The following is a 17336-nucleotide window of genomic DNA, read 5'->3' on the forward strand; positions in this document are numbered from 1 at the left end:
AGGCTCTGTGCTGACAGCTCGGAGCCTGGAGCCTGCTTCGGATTCTGTGTCTCCCTCCCTCTCTGCCCCTTCCCTGCTCATGCTCTGTCTCTCTCTCTCTCAAAAATAAATAAAAACATTTAAAAAAAAAAGTTTAAAAAAAGGTTTTTTTTTTTTTTAAAAAAGAACTAAACCCAGTTTATGTAAAAATCTAATAAGATGTCATATTTCAAATCAGTGGAGAAATTATAATTCTATAATTATTAAAGATTTTGGAAGAATGTGCTGTTTTGACATGTGAAAAGGATAATCACTACCTTCTGAAGTACATTTTATTTGAGTTAAATTTAAAAATTAAATAAGGAGATAAAGGGAAAATAGGCCAGTATTCTTTATAGTCTTGAGGTAGTGGGCAGAAGAAACATTCATGATGTCAGAGGCAGAAAATAAAGGAAATTATTTATACATTTGACTGAATTAAAATGTAGCACATTGTATAACCAAAAAAAAAAACTTAGTAAAATTAAAAGGCAGATAGCAAACTGGGAAAATACAACATTTTTGACAAAGGATCAACATTCTTTTTTATGGGGTCCTTAGAAATGAACAAGGGGTGTCTTCAGTGGCTTAGTCTGTTGAGCACATGACTGGGTAAGGTCATGCTCTCATAGTTCTTAAGTTCGAGCCCTGCATCAGGCTCACTGCTGTCAGCTCTGAGCCCACTTCGAATCCTTGTTTCCCCCCACACTCTTCTCTCTCTTCCAAATAAAAAAATAATAAATTTAAAAAATACATTAATGAAGAACAAGATCAACACCCTGTAGAAAACAGGATACAGGACATGAGTAGACAATTCACACCGGAATAAATATAAAGCTGTTGAGCCTATGGAAAGATGCTTTTGGTTTAACAATCCTGCATCTAGCCATTCGCCCTAAATACTAGACAGGTGCAGAAATATCTAAGAGAAAGATTACTGGTCACTGTGGCATATTTATAATAGCAAAAAAGTGCACATACTTCACGTTGGTTAATTTTGATGATATGAATGCCATACAGCCACTAAAAACTAAATTGTAGGGGCGCCTGGGTGGCGCAGTCGGTTAAGCGTCCGACTTCAGCCAGGTCACGATCTCGCGGTCCGTGAGTTCGAGCCCCGCGTCGGGCTCTGGGCTGATGGCTCAGAGCCTGGAGCCTGTTTCCGATTCTGTGTCTCCCTCTCTCTCTGCCCCTCCCCCGTTCATGCTCTGTCTCTCTCTGTCCCAAAAATTAAAAAAAAAAAAAAAAAAAAAACTAAATTGTAGATTTCCGTTGTCATGGAAAGAGTTTTACCATGTGTTTCTGAGTGAGCACTGATATGTAGACAAGAGTTAATAAGGCCATGCCAAGAAAAAGGTCTAGCTGAACATGCACCAGGATATTAGTGCATTCATTTGTGGGTATGATTTCAATTTGTGTGTGTTTAAATATGTGGTTGTTTTTTTATATAATTTTGCAAAGTATTTGAGTAAAGATAAAAACTGTACAAGGTGGATAGGTTTAACCACATAAAATTTAAAAGCTATGTATGTATAGAAAAAACAATGAAACTTGAAAAAAATTGTAAATATAGTATTATTGGTAGAAAAAAGACAAACGACTGCTGGCAGATACCAGGTCTATTTTGAATATGATACCATTATAAGAACTCAGTTTTATATGAAGGGCCTGTAAGTTGATTTGGAAGGGAAAGGGAAGGGTTCAGCTGTACTTTCTAACTCTTCTGGAGTGAGCTTCATTACTTACATAATTCCCTTTAGTAGTTAATATTGGACTTAGCAGTATAGCAGTCTTTTTATAGCAATCTTTAAAAAAATTCACTGTTTGACTCTTAAAGTACATTAAAAAGTGTTCTAAACATGTCATGAATCACATGTTTGTTTGTTTTTTATACCTAGGCACTTTTCAGAGGAGAAAAATAAGAAAGAAAACTTACAGTTTCTGGAACACAAGAAAAATACGAATATACTTCCAATCTAGGAAAATAAAAAAATTTCACATATCAGGAGAAAAAGCATCTCCAGTATATTTTGCATTTATTCTTCCTTCTCCATTTCCACATCTGTTACCCTAGTTCAGTATCTCATAACCCTGTCAACTTCTCCATTAACTCCAAATAGTTTCCCAGTGTCCAGTCTCATCCTAACCATTGCTGCCAGAGTAATCTTCCTGAAGCATAGCTCTGATCATGACCTAATGTCCCAAAACTTGTCCTTGAAGGTCTGGGATAAATGCTACTCTTTCCACTAAGCCCTGGGGATATAATTTAACCTAGTCATTAAGAATGTAAATGGAACTAAATTACCTAGTCTTTATCTCTCTGCACATCAGATTCCTCATCTTTAAAATGAGAGTGATGATAATAGTGCTGGATTTAGAGTTGTTCAAATTAAATGTTAGAATTCACATAAAGCACATAGTATAGTACCTGGTATTTAATATTTAACATGTAATAAGCACTTAAAAGCATAATTATTTTTTACAAACACAAAGCAGTATGATTACATCTGTCAAGATTCTTAAAATGTTATTAAACGTGTTTTATGTATGTTTTCCCATCCTCACAAATTTGTAAATCCTTTTAAATGGAATATATGATGACCTCCCCTCACATACCTAATTCAGTGGTTTCCATATAGTAGGTATTAAGTAAATAGATATTTTTTTATTGTAATTTTAAAAAGTAGATACTTTTCTCTGAGAAGGTGAGATAGGTGCTTTGACCCTTGTGGTCATTAAAATATATAGTGTAGTAGATCCAAGAAGTATAGGAAGTGTAGGATGTTCCAGTCAGAAAATGGATCAGCCTTGTATTTGAAAATGATTGGGAGAAGCTTTTGTGAAAATAATTTCCTATTTTGAAGCACTCTAAAACTAGGGGCTAGATACAGGCCAGGCAATCATAGGTGACTACCTTTTCCTGCTAAAGCAGAACATTGTAGAAAGAGTTGCTGAAGGGCGCCTGGGTGGCTCGGTCAGTTGAGTGTCTGACTTCGGCTCAGGTCATGATCTCGCAGTCTGTGAGTTAGAGCCCCGCGTCGGGCTCTGTGCTGGCAGCTCAGAGCCTGGAGCCTGCTTCAGATTCTGTGTCTCCCTCTGTGTCCCTCTCCCGCTCATGCTCTGTCTCTGTGCGTCAAAAATAAATAAAACAAAACAAAAAATTAAAAAAAAAAAAGTTGCTGAAAATGGCAAAAATACACAAGAGAAGATAAAAGGAGCATGGAATTAACATTCTAGAAGCTTGTGCTGGTGACATGGCAATTAAGTAGAGGGTGACTTTAACAAAGTGACATCAATTTGAGATTTCTGGAAACTCAAAGTAAAATATTAAAGTTTATATTTTCCACTGTAAGAGATTAAATTTGTTCTAGGGCCCAGTCATTAGATTCATCTGGTGATTGGGAGATAGAGAATTTTGAGAATTACTTTAATTGTGGCAATTAAAGAGTTCTTTGGGCTTTTGGTTTGATTGCAGGAGGTGACAGTGGGATGAGGCAGAAGAGGAGTTAAGAGCCATTGTGGGCTAGAGATTAATGGCTTTACTACAGAGCCTCCCTTTAAGCTGTGGTTGCAATCTCTCATCCAAGCTTTGTATTTCACAGACTTGTTGAGCCCATTAAAGAAATGGAAGTCTCGCTATCTGATGGAGCAGAATGTCACCAAGTTACTGCGGCCTCTTTCTCCAGTCACACCACCCCCTCCCAATTCAGGCTCAAAGAGCCCCCAGCTGACCACACCTGGCCCATCTCACCCAGAAGAGGAGTGTCGAAATGGATACAGCCTCATGTTCTCACCAATCACGTCTCTTACTACTGCTAGTCGCTGCAATACTCCTCTGCAGTTTGAGGTGATTTGGGTTTGGTTGTTGGGAGTGCCGAATATGAAAATTACCATTTGCCCCTCCTCATTTCAAGTATAATATTCCAAATGTGTCTTGATCGTGTTCCTGCCAGTCTTGGCAAGAGAACAGGAACCCTCAGGGTCAATGTGACCTGTTACCTGGTAGCCTCTCATCTTGGCAGTCCTCATACTTCGCTCAAAAGGAATAGTTCTACCATGGATGACATTCATCTGTTTTTGCATGCAATCAATCCATCATTCTCCATAACTGCAGGTAGTAAGCATGCTACATCTCCATCTTTGTCTTTGGTCTGTACTTTGGTTTTAAAATAGGTCTCTAGCTGCATAATAACCACTAAGGATACCAGCCTGAGAGCCCAGATTATACTGATTGATTGTGTCTTTCTTTCTAGGCCTTTAAATCAGTGAGTTGTTTTTCCCTATTGTTTTGTATTCTTGTTGTGGCCTCAGTGAACAGAGATTTGAAAAGCTTTGAGATATGGTTTGTGGCAAATGAGTTTTTTTCCTACTCTAGGTTACTTTCCCTTCTTGTTACAGTGTGTTAGGAATGAAAAGTAGAAAGAGGCTAACAACATACATTCATAATGAGACAGATTTGTTACATTCACCCTCTGGTTTAAGTTAGAAATATGTATCTTAGCTGTTTGAAAAAGTTAATTGTCAATCACATTCATGTTCAAGTGTGGGTGACAGAAGGTCTAGTGAGTAGAAAGAATCCTTGTGTATTAAAAAACTTCATCTATTGCATGTTGCTTTCCTTTGAAATTAACTAAACAGACACTGTCTCTTCCTTTTTCTTAGAAAACACTGTTGTCATCACTAAACACTCAGCTCTGCCCCTAGCTTGTAACTTCTCCAGATGTGTTCTTTGATGAATGTGTTCTTTGCTGAAGGTGAATGCTCTAACCAATCCCTTCTTCCCTATTCAGCCTTTATGAGAGCATGGAGATTAAAAATACCTGGACTTCTGAATAGCTAACTCAGAAAGAGATAGCTAGCAACCTTGAAAGCAAGAGGAACCTATTTCTATACTTGAAGTAGACTGTATCACTTGGGAGCAGACCTCTTTGGCAGGAGTCGGGGGGAGGGGAAGAGGCAGGGAGAACCTTCTTGGTTACATTTGGTTTCTAGAGAAGTTATTCTTCACCAAATTTCCTGTGGCATTCTTTTCTGCCATACATTAAAGCAGCTGATTTAGGCCTTACTAACTTTACTTGGTCTAATTGTGATTGATTTTTCAGTTAACAAATTGAGTTTGATAGTAAAATTTCATAGGAGGCTGTTCACCCTGGAGGGCAGCAAATTATAGGCTAGGATTTCTTACTTTATCAGTGCAATTTAAAAGGTGAAATTACAGAAATTAGAAGGTACGTTGCCTTCTAGGACAGTTAAATTTAGCTCTCAGTACATTTCCCCTGATCCCTTGTGTTTTGGATAACTGAAACAATATGGAAATGTAAGGTGTTTTTATTTTATAAAAAAAATCAAACATCAAAGATTTTTATGAGGGGCACCTGGGTGGCTCAGTTGGTTAAGTGTCCAACTCTTGGTTTCAGCTCAGGTCATGATCTCACAATTAGTGAGATCAAGCCCCACATCAGGCTCTGTGCTGATAGCACAGAGCCTGCTTGGTTTTCTCTCTCTCCCTTTTTCTGCCCCTGCCCCACTTATACTCACGTGCGTGCGCTCGCTCTCGCTCTCTCTCAAAATAAAAAAATAAATTTATTTTTAAAAAGTCCAGTGCCTGTTTTCACTGTTTTAATCTTGTGATTTAACTAACGAAATTCAGCCTTTCTTGTCAATAAAACAAACTACCATCCTGACCATTCTTATCATCATTCTAACTGCCATGCCCTTTCCTATATTCTAGTATAGGAAGCCTTATTTCCATGCAAGACTGTGACACAGAGGAAATACCAATAAGGTGTCACAGGTAAAGATCAGCTTGGTTGGGGAAGAATATTTTTGAAAGGAAAAATAAAAATCATTCCAGTGAGAAATGTCTCCAGTGCTAAGGGAAGGAGTTGAGGAGACGTGTAATAGAGGAGAACAAGATCATGAGGGAGGGAGAACCATTAAGGAAAAGCAGTAAAAGCAACTTTGGCAGGACAGGCTTAATTAGTCCCCACTTTCCACCAGCCCCTCCTTTTCCTTCCTGGCCTAGTGTCCACCTCACACATAGTACCCAGCCCACCAAATAAAATCAACAGCCTCTTTTCACCTCCCATGGGATAGGTCTGCTACCCAGGACATAGTTGTCCAGAGTCTACAGCATTAGGAACCTTCCCCTTCCCTTCCCTTACCCCTGGCACTCTGAATCCTTGTCACAACTACCGCCATCATTCTGTCTGCATTTTACCGTTCAGATCTGCCATCGGAGTTCACTGTCCAGTTCCTGTTTGATACGGGAGTGCTGCCTCAGGTGAAAGCTCTCAGGGGAACCCTGTTTAGGATGCAGGAACTTGAAATATACACCTCTGCTTTTTATTCCCTCTCTGTTGCCAAAAGTACCAGGGATTTTAACATCAGAGAACATCGTTAGGGGTGTTCAGATCAAATTAGATTATGCCAAGAACCATCTAGCCTATCAGCTAAATTGCATTCTATCTCCTGTAACTCATTCAAGAGGAGCTGGCCATCTCCCTAGCCCTGTCAGCCCAGCATGCTAAGCAGTTTCCCTGGACAGTGGTGGGCAAGCACGAACCACAAGGAGAATGAAGAAATGTGACTTTTTCATAAAGGGGTGTGGGGTAAAGGAAAAAGGTTCCCTTGAGGCATAATAAGTGGTAGGGTGCCCATCAGTAATAAATACTGTAGGTTGCTCAACTCTAATCCAATGTAGGACGAAATTTCAAATGAAATTGTAGGGTACAGTTTCACCAATCTAAATTTTTTCTGTTAACCTGCTTAAGATGTTTACTTCTAGCATGAAATATTATAACCAATTTAAATGCTTTCAAAGATCCCAGGAAGCATTTTTAATGAGTCATTCTGTTCATTGCAATGAATTCTACAGTTAAACCTTTCCCCTGTGCATTCTTTTCCCTCCCCCTGCCCCCCGCAAAAAGTTGTGGCTAACCATCTATGCTTGCTTTTACTTTATTTTTTGGTTTGTTTTGTTTTGCTTCTTGACTTCGAGTAGATGAATAACAAGATGCTTTTCCCTCCTCTAGAACATATCCTCCCCTGAGAGTTCCCCTGCGAATAGGCCCGAGTCCCTGTCACCCGAGGTAGTTATCACACCATCTCAATCACACTTGGAGGCTGAGAGTGAGTGTGCATGAGTGTGTGGGAGGGCTGGGGGGGAGGTCCTAGTGAATGGGGTGATAGGCTGAAGGGCGACCAGCCAGTTGATGTAAGTTGAATGAACTTCCATGTGTGACTGTGATCACTCAGAACTTTCAATGTAGATGGAGGAAAATGAAGGGGTGTGTGTGTGTGTGTGTGTGTGTGTGTGTGTGTGTGTGGTGGGATTTGCTCTTGTTTGGGGGAGGGGTGACTGAAGAGTTCTTTTAAAGTATAGACTCTAGAAGTCAAGTTTAAAGCAAGCTGAAGATATGGTATGAGCCTTGGCAAAGAAAGCAACAAGTAAGGTGTGTTTGTTAAATAAGGAAAGTTGAAATCGAAAGTTGGTAGGAGCTATCTTTTGATATTTATTATCTTGGGCTGTTGAAGGAGCTATTTATACTGGAAAAGTTAGACAGTGATTTATGTCTTATTCCAGGATTAATCTTACAGCTCTGTTTAACTGGATGTTTTGGGCTTGGGTTGATAGATTGAGCAGCTTCTTTCGAAAGGGAGTCCTGCCTCCCGGCTTTCTACATTTTCTTTATAGCTCCTTACTGGGTATACAAGGAAACTAAGTCAGCCCATGGCTTCTGTGACACAGGCCTTCCTTCTGTAGTAGTTGAGATGTGGTTTCCATAAAAAGTGGTATCTCAGGATATCCAATTGAGTGCTTTTCTCAGAAACCCTACTGCTATGGAGTTGTTAAATTTAGGTTTTAGTGCTGGAGATTTTTAACTATTCTAAGATTTGGACAACTGTAGGAATGATTAGCTCTGTTAATCTACATGGAGTCAATTTCCTCTTGAAGAGAAAACTGTAGTCTCTCATAACCTTTCAGAAATTAACTGTTAACTCTGGCCCCTTCCCACTTAAAAAATTGTGCTAAATTTAGTGATAGTTGATAAAATTCTGAATCAGGATTTTATAGATCAATATGAAACTGAAAAATGTTGTATTCTAGTGTACTAGAGGTTTTCTGGATGTTTTTTACACTGTTTTGTGAGGAAATCCTGGTGTGACATTTGAATTTCTGGTACCATTCTTTCTAGAGAGAATTAGTAAGAGTTGACCTAGAGGTGGGAAATCTTGGTATTGGGAAGTAATGATAACCAAATAGTAGATACAGCTTATTTTTTATAAAATTCAGCATTTTGGATGCTCTGCAGTGGTGGGCATTAGTGATCTTGTGGTATGTGGATATATATTAGAGGATAAAGAATTGAGTAGCCAGAACATTTTATGAGAAGCATACATGCTTAATAGTGAAAGTGAGCAAAGAACTGGTTGGTTGATGTCTTTAACTAGTTCCATTCTCCTTTACTGAACCAGTAACTTAAAATCCTTGACTTTCTGTCTACTTACTACTTTCTTTCCCTTTTTCCCTCCTCCCACCTTCCATCAATATTAAATACAAATGAATAACACCAAAAGCCAGTTACCTTTAAGACCCCAGTCTCACCTCTGGAGCATACATGGGGCTCAGGTAAATCCGTGATTATACTTCCAGCACCTTAATGTAGTACACGGTGACTCAGCAGACCTGATGAAAGGCTAAACAGGCAAAATAGTCACATTTGGCCAATTATTTAATTCTGATTTTCCCAGGATTCTCATCCAGAAAGACTTTAAGGCAATTTGTGAAAGGCCGGCATTCTGTAGTAATCTGGCCTGGGTATACTGTTGATTCCTGGAACTTTTACAGATGTTAATGGCTTTCTCCCTTGTACTTCCATCCCTCTTACCTCTCACCTGTGCCCTTCTCGCTTCCCTTCTTTTCTTCCCTTTGACTTTTTCCTTCCCCCTCCTCCTCCATGTCTCTGTTGATTTTTATTCTTTCAGCTTTGTCACCGAAAAGATGTGGACTTGACAAAAGTAGGCTACCTTGACTCCAACACTAACAGCTGTGCTGACAGACCTTCCCTGATCAACTCAGGTCCTTCTGACCTGGCTCCTCATCCCTCTGTCGGGCCCCCCTCTGAGACTGGCTTTCCAAGCAGGAGTGGAGATGGACATCAGACCCTTGTGAGGAACTCGGACCAGGCATTTCGGACAGAGTTTAATTTAATGTACGCCTACTCCCCATTGAACGCTATGCCTCGAGCAGATGGATTATATCGAGGATCTCCCCTAGTAGGGGATAGGAAGCCTTTACATTTGGATGGGGGATATTGTTCCCCTGCAGAAGGGTTTCCCAGCAGATACGAACATGGCTTTATGAAAGACCTCTCTCGTGGATCCATGTCACCTGGTGGTGAAAGGGCTTGCGAAGGAGTCCCATCTGCCCCCCAGAACCCACCGCAGAGGAAAAAGGTAAGTGTTCCACCTTATATAGGCCCTTTTGAAGAACATTAACTGAGTGATTCAGTAGATGTTAACTGAGTTGACACCGTTAAGCACCATTCTCAGTGTGAGGAAAACAGAGACATAAGATGTGATCTCTGCCATGTTCAGTGAAAGACAGGATCGGTGTGTGTGTGTGTGTAAGACAAGACTGTTTCAATATGATTTGATGATTGTTGCAAATATTCAGCAGATTTTAAATGCCTGCCATGTATGTGCTGTTACACATGCTGTGCAATCAAAGGAGAGAGCAGTGAGGAGCGCCTGGGTGCCTCAGTTGGTTAAGTGTCCAACTTCAGCTCAGGTCGTGATCGCACGGTTCGTGGGTTCGAGCCCCTCATTGGGCTCTGTGCTGACAGTTTACAACCTGGAGCCTGCTTCAGATTCTGTGTTTCTCTCTCTACCCCTCCCCTGCTTGTGCTCTCTCTCTCAAAAATAAATAAACATTAAAAATTTTAAAAAGAAAAAAAAAGCAGTGAAAAAGAATAATGCTAATTTCTTGTATTATTTAGCACTTACCATGTTTTAGGCACTGTTAAGTTCTTTTATGCATTAAATCCTCACAGTAATCCTGTAAGTTGGGTAATTTCCCATTTTGCAGATGAGGAAACTAAGGCAAATTCAGTGACTTGCCCATGGTCACATAGGTAGTGAATGAAAGAGCCAGGACACTGCCCAGGTCTGTCTGATTCCAGATTGCATGCTCTTATTGCCACTGTGCTATATTGCCTTCTAAGTTCTGCCCTAATGGAGCTTAAAGCAAGTGAGACTAGGTTGGCAGATAATTATGTTAATAAGTAATTCATTACAGTGGCAGTGGATGCTCCAAAAGAGTTGTTCAGATGTGATGAGAACATCTTAGCCACGACATGGCCTAGTGAGAACAAACAAGAGGCTTCTAGCCATTTTGAGAGGTGGAGTGATAAATGACAGGTCACACGCTGATTTAGCTGATCTCAGTAAGTAGGAAGCAATCTGCCAACAAATGTGGGTGAGGATGTTATGGAAGAGACAGCAGAATACGTAGCTGTGGGACACTCCGTTGTGTGGGCAGCAGGCATACAATGTGGTTGTAACAATTACATGCTGCTGTAGTATCTGGTGAAAGGTGGGCAGGGTCAGGAGTGGAGAATGAGAGACTGTGGAACAGGGCCAGGCCATAGATTGCTGGCTAACAGGTTGAGACTTATAAGTAATGCCTGTTCAAGAAATTACAAAGCCCCAAATGTGGTTTTTGTCAGTGGATTTCAACTAGAGGCATTTGGAAATGCATGGGAGTATTTTGGGTTGTCAAGGCAACTTCCATTTATTGTGCAGCGCTAGAGATGTTAAATGTTCTGTGTGTGACAGTCTCACACAGTTGCAGAATATCTTTAGTAGTCTTGTTGAAATGTAGCCTAGTGGCTTCTTAAATTTGCATTTCCATGAAATACATTACCAGAATTTATAATTATTAGTTACTTTCCAAGATTGTGTATAGAAAATCCATGCACAAGATGGTACTACTTTGCATTTTTGTTACATTTTACATTTAAACAGAAAATGAGAGCCTTGAGGGACTAGAAGGCAGAAATACTGGCAGATAATTTGGGAAAAGAATAGCAGTGGGTTTTAGAAAACTGTTGCTTGAGGAGCATTGACCATCAGGAGCAAAAGTTTGCAGTATCTTTGTGTTTCTGGTTTCTTGATTGAAACCATGATTTATTTGAGAAATGTTGAGCACCTACTATCAGTCAGGTTCTGTGCCAGATGTTAAAGACAAAAAGCCAGAAAAGTTTGGTCTTTGCCCTCTTAGAACTTACAATTTAGTGAAGGAACTGTCAGGACACTGTAATAGGTTGACACCTGGTGTAGGCAATGTGATGTAACAGCAAAAAGGAGAGGTATAGTGGGCAGGCCAGGGAGGAAGGCTCTGTATTGGCAATCAAGAGAATGAGGCAGAGTTAGGGAGAAGTTTCCAAGTGTACGTTTCCTAGACTAGCTTGCTAAAATATAAACTGCAAATCATTCTTTGTCTTTTAATACTAATTTCCCTGTGTGTAAGAGAGAAACAGTAATAAATCCCTGCGTGTATCCTGAAAATTTGACTACATCTGAGAACCCTGAAACATTGGCTTTTTCTTCTGTTGTTTTTCTTTTCTCTTCTCTCTCTCTTTTTTTTTTTTTTTTTTTTTTAAACAACTGATCTAGGAATTCCTAGGGATTAGGGAAGAGCTGTCAGATGACCTGGAAGGCTTTTTCAAACTTCACAAGCTCCCAACTCCTTTTTCCCTTTTCTAGGTGTTATCATTGTTGCAAACAGCTGATCCCATACTTCTGCTACTAGGTAACTGTGATCTCACAGTTCTCTGAAGGCAGAAGAAAGGTTGAGGTCTGCTGGTGAACACTGTTCTTCAAAAATGTCATCTCCTAGTGTATTTTCTTCTCCTTACCAGTTTCTGACTGATTTAAATATGTATGTAGTTGTGTTCAGATACCTCACACCTGAAAAAAGGGTTGCTAGTGTTAGTGCCTGATTTGTTTGCAAGGCTGGCTAGTGGTTTATGAGGGTTCCACCTTCTTTCCCCATTGCTGCTGATCCACTAATGATGTCTAGCTAGAGTCCTCTTCCTTCTTTCCCTCCCAGGTATCCCTGTTGGAGTACCGCAAACGGAAACAAGAAGCCAAGGAGAATTCTGCCAGTGGGGGAGGTGACTCTGCACAGAGCAAAAATAAGTCTGCAGGAGCTGGGCAAGGCAGCAGTAACTCACTTTCTGACACTGGTGCCCATGGTGTGCAGGGATCCTCATCCCGAACCCCATCTTCCCCTCACAAAAAATTCTCCCCATCTCATTCCTCTATGTCCCATATGGAGGCGGTAAGCCCATCAGATTCCAGAGGCACTTCATCTCACTGCAGACCTCAAGAGAATATCAGCAGTAGGTGGTAAGTTTATGTTTGATGATGAAATAATTAAATTCAAGAAGGAAGTATACATCCAGAGTTATTCCCAGTTTTACCTAAAATATATGGGAACACTTATCTGAGAAAGGCGGCCAGCAGTGCCATCTGTGCTGTTTCAGCTGATTTATTAGTATCAGCCACAACCCCATCCCCACCCCCAGCCCCATCCCCCTCAGCTGTACAGAAGAAAAGAATTGCCACCGAACCTGCAGAACGACACTTTGGACGGCATATAGTTGTGGACACAGATGAGTTATTTTATTTGCTGGGCACTAACACTGCCTCTTGTATTTTTTCATTTCATATGAAAGGTAAGTCAGGAGTTCAGCTCAGTTCCACTTAAATTAACAACACAAGTCTCAGTTGCACCCAGCCCGCATATACATAAAGATCAGACCTATTCTGAAAGGACTAGTCTGGTTTAGGGGAGACCACAAATAGATAAGTAACACTATAAGTAAGTGAAGAATAAACAGCATGTACTTAGAATGGAGAATGAGGCTGTTCTCAGGGATCTTGAACTGAAGCATGGAAGTCTGGGAAAGAAGAGACCTGGCTCAAATGAGTAATGTTTAAAAATCTAGGGAGCACTTATTAAACTATGTGCCAGTCATGACTTCACAGAAAAAATTTAGCATTTCAAAATGGCGGTTAAAAGAAGCAGACATCTTTAAATCCACTTTTCCCATAGTATAAGACAGAAAAATACCTTGTTTTAAATTGGTCCTGAAGAAAATAATATCTAAGAGGCATTATACAGCCTTTATGAGAGCTTCATTTGTTCCATACTCTTGACTCTGAGGTTCTGTGGCACTAACTTGCACCCGGTTTCCTTCACAGGATGGTTCCCACGTCAGTGGAACGACTCCGAGAAGGAGGGAGCATCCCCAAGGTCCTCCGAAGCAGTGTGAGGGTGGCCCAAAAAGGAGAGCCTTCTCCCACATGGGAGAGTAACATCACAGAGAAAGACTCAGGTGAGCCCATGGCCTTCTGCTGCCAGCCAAGTTTAGGGACACGTGAGACAGGCTCTACACAGTTCTCACCAAATGCTGGGATGAGGTGAGTCTGTTTCTTACACAGTTGGGCTCCACTGTATGTAAGGTGCCAGGTCAGTCTTGATTCTATTCTTCTGGGCTGTAGTAGTATTAAGATCTAGCACTGCATGTGCACTCTTACTCTCTCTAGACTCTCTCTCTCTCTCTCTCTCTCTCTCTCTCTCTCTCTCTCTCTTTCTGTTTCTGCCGTATTTTTTCCCAAGGGATACCTTTCTGTAACTCTTCTCTCCAAAGGCCTGGAAATCCACTATGATGAAGGATGAAGAGAAAGGAGACAGGAATCCGATCAGACATTTAAAACATAGCCCATAATTTACCACTTCTTTTGCCCTTCTGGCCTGATGCACTCACCCGATTTGTCAGAAAGAAAGCAGCATGGGTTGGTGATGACATTGGTGATTTGAATGAACAATGACTATTTCTCACTTATTCTAGGAACCCAAGTTGATTTTGTATTATCTTCCAGACCCTGCAGATGGAGAAGGCCCAGAGACACTGAGCTCAGCACTCTCTAAAGGAGCAGCCGTTTACAGCCCTTCCAGATACAGCTACCAGGTGAGACGAGAAATTGCTCATCTCTGGGCATAGGAGTGTGTTCTGGGTTCCAAATATTTTGTGATCCTGGCCATCCTTTGCAGTTGAGATGCCGTCTTTGCATATAGTTTCAGCAGCCTTGGAAATAAGTCATCATCTGCTCACCTTCAGGTAATAAATCATGCCAGAAAAATAAATAAAGTGATCAGAGACAGCCATTTTACTGTCTTTGGTATCCTAAAAAGAACAAATGGTTAAGAAGATGAAGAAGATGAAGAAGGAGAAGTAGAAGAAGAAGAAGAAGAAAAAGTAGGGTATTTTAAATATTCACAAGCCTAAATGGCTTAAATAGGGACTTTTTCACCTCCTTATGCTTTTCCTCCCGACTCTTTCTAGCTCCTGCAGTGTGATAGTCCACGGACAGAATCACAAAGCCTCCTTCAGCAGAGTTCCTCCCCCTTTAGAGGACATCCCACCCAATCTCCAGGATACAGTTATCGAACTACTGCACTGAGACCTGGAAACCCCCCCTCTCATGGTTCTTCAGAATCCTCCCTCTCTTCTACGTCCTATTCCAGCCCCGCCCACCCTGTATCCACAGACTCGTTGGCCCCATTTACGGGGACACCAGGGTATTATAGCAGCCAGCCACATTCTGGAAACAGCACTGGCAGCACTCTTCCAAGGAGGAGCTGCCCTTCTAGTGCTGCTAGCCCTACCCCACAGGGCCCCTCAGACTCGCCGACCTCAGACTCGGTCTCCCAGTCCAGCACAGGAACTCTGAGTTCCACCTCCTTCCCTCAGAACTCTAGGTCGTCATTGCCATCAGACTTACGGACTATCAGTCTGCCCAGTGGGCAGTCCGCTGCCTACCAGGCCTCCAGGGTATCTGCGGTTTCCAATTCACAGCACTACCCACACCGTGGGAGTGGGGGTGTGCACCAGTACCGACTCCAGCCACTGCAAGGCTCAGGAGTCAAGACTCAGACAGGACTTTCCTAGGGCTTCTGGATTTGGGCAAACAGAACTGAATGAGCCCATAGCTGCTTCCTTCCAGCTGCCTCTGGAACCTAGGCCGAGCATATTGCTGGGGAAGAGGGTACAAGGTGCCAGAGGACTGGGTCTGGTCGACAAGAAACGAGACTTGTGGTCGCGACTGGCTCTGGCCTTGGAGAAAGATGTAAATCTTGTCTGAAGCAGAGACTTATAAAGAAGTTTCTCCCTGCTGTTAAGGGTACATTGTTGACAAGCAAATGGTGTTCCGGTTAGTAACGGTTCTAAGTGCAATGAGTCGTGTTGAAGCCTCTGTCTCCCGTCCTTGCCTGTAGCCTGTAGTCACTTGTGCAGTGGGGACATCTTTTTACACACACACACACACACACACACACACCCACACACACACCCCCAAAAAAGTTTTCTTTTCAGAGGAAAAAAATGAAAAGAGCCAATCTCTAAGCCCCAAGCCATCTGAGTAATAGTAGGGTTTTTATGCACTTAAGAAGAAAGGTAGGTATGTAAATTTTCACCCTGTGACAGACGACCATTCCAAAAGCAGGTATCTGGCCAAGATGTGTCCACCAAGAATACTCCCTACCTTTGTCTTAAAATCACCAAGAAATATAGGCAGGGATAGCAAAGCTTGGAATGTGCTCTGGCTGAGGGGTGCCTGGCTCTCTGAAGAAGAGCTCCTGGTCAACTCGATTCAGGAGCAGGTGATTGTCTGAGCCCCCAGCTGTTCCCATACCACTCCCCTCCCCAAGCTGTCTCACAGCTCAGTAACCCAGAAAGTAAGTAGACAAAAGAGGAATAAGTGAGATGGGCCAATTGCATTGCTACTTATCAGCTGTTGGCAATAAATTTGATTAGTAAGGATCCCAAGTGCTTTGGGACTTCTTTGAATTTTATTTTTTCTACTCCCTGTTAATCAGGAGTTGACGATCCCACGAGTAGGACCGCCTCCATGATTAGGGAGCACGCACTTGTGACTGCAGGGTAAGAGTGGAAAGAGATGTTTGTGGAGTGGCACCGACAGGACTGTGATTGTGTGGGGCATGTCCCACAATTCTTTGGGGGATGCTTATTTGAGAGTGGCCCAGGTGAGAGAGTTATAAAGCCACCCACACACCTAACACTGTTCTGGATGAGAGACGCGAGCAGACTGGCTTCTCCCCATCAGTGCATTGTGCCTGCTGTACACCCCTGGAGGAGCCCTGGAGCCTGCCCAGGTGGGGTACACAATCTTTTTAAAATTCCATACGGTTGCCAGCTTATTTCTTTCACTTGTTTACTGTAATATCCGGCGTGTTTTTATTTATCTAATTTTGTATTCAGTTATAACCATGGTAGGGGTAGCAAATATATGACAGGTGTAATCCCTGGTGCTGCAGTGGACCTTACTTCTTTTCTTTTGGACAAGATAATACTGTGAGTCTCCTTCCTTCCAGTTTGTTTTCTCCTCCTTTTTTTCCCCAGCCTCTTGCATCCCCTTCTTTTCTACCCTCTCTTACAACTATCATATGCACAGTCTTCTCTCTTTGTGTGTGACTGTTACAAAATTTCACTTTTTCAAAATTGAAATCAGGTGTTTGCTCAAATGAGGGGAGATTTCTTTTTTTTAATGCTGAGACCTCAGCAGAATACTTTTCTTTTTGTTGTTTCCCCCACAAACCCATCAGTCTGGGAGAGCGTTGGGAGTGGAAATCATGTTGCCTGGGATGCTGGTTTCTTTGTATATTATATAAAACGTATGTAAATGTCTCTCCATTTGGGCTGGGGTTTGCATTCTCCCCTTGGCTGTTAACCAAGGGGAGAGGCCAGCGGGCAGGCGGCCCTCACCCTGCCTGGCACGTGCAGAGACCCCAGCCACTCTGTGTGGGCAGGGTGCTGTCAAGACCAGACCTCTGGGGGGGGGCGGGGGCGGGGGGTGGGGGGAACTCTTGGAAGGGAAGAAGTATCACTTCTTTCTCAAGTGGAGTGTTTACACCTTGCTGTAACATTTGAACTTTCACAAGAGATGTAATAATTTTGATAATAAAATTCTTAACCATAATAATCATCAAGTTGAGAACTTCTTTGTCCAATTCTGTGACCTTGCCTTACCTGGTTTTCCTAATGCTACCCTTACCTGAAGAGGCAAGATGGACCCATGTCTTGGTGGAGTTGTTTTGCACATAATGGACTAGGAATGTGGATTGATCTTCTACACCCTTTTTTTAAAAATGTTTATTTATTTATTTTTTAGAGAGCACAAGCAGGGTAGGGGCAGAGAGAGGAAACAGAGAATCCCAAGCAGTCTCA

At 41.8% G+C, this 17336-nt stretch overlaps 1 protein-coding gene across 9 annotated transcripts in view; it reads left to right on the forward strand.

Annotated features, from left to right (window-relative positions):
* Positions 1-16943, forward strand: part of SETD5 (SET domain containing 5) — an 82103-nt gene extending 65160 nt beyond the window's left edge. For all 9 annotated transcript variants that reach the window (XM_047097342.1, XM_047097346.1, XM_047097348.1 and 6 more), the window contains 6 exons: positions 3621-3865; positions 9007-9477; positions 12134-12432; positions 13291-13424; positions 13972-14060; positions 14436-16943. In XM_047097342.1, coding sequence (XP_046953298.1) covers positions 3621-3865; positions 9007-9477; positions 12134-12432; positions 13291-13424; positions 13972-14060; positions 14436-15041 — 1844 coding nt within the window. In that variant the 3' untranslated portion in view covers positions 15042-16943. The remainder of the gene's footprint in view (positions 1-3620; positions 3866-9006; positions 9478-12133; positions 12433-13290; positions 13425-13971; positions 14061-14435) is intronic.
* Positions 16944-17336: the final 393 nt, after the last annotated feature.

The sequence above is a fragment of the Lynx rufus genome, unplaced genomic scaffold (assembly GCF_022079265.1).
Source record: "Lynx rufus isolate CCGP_SWC_20201006 ecotype Redwood Valley unplaced genomic scaffold, mLynRuf1.p SCAF_4, whole genome shotgun sequence".
Taxonomy (NCBI): domain Eukaryota; kingdom Metazoa; phylum Chordata; class Mammalia; order Carnivora; family Felidae; genus Lynx; species Lynx rufus.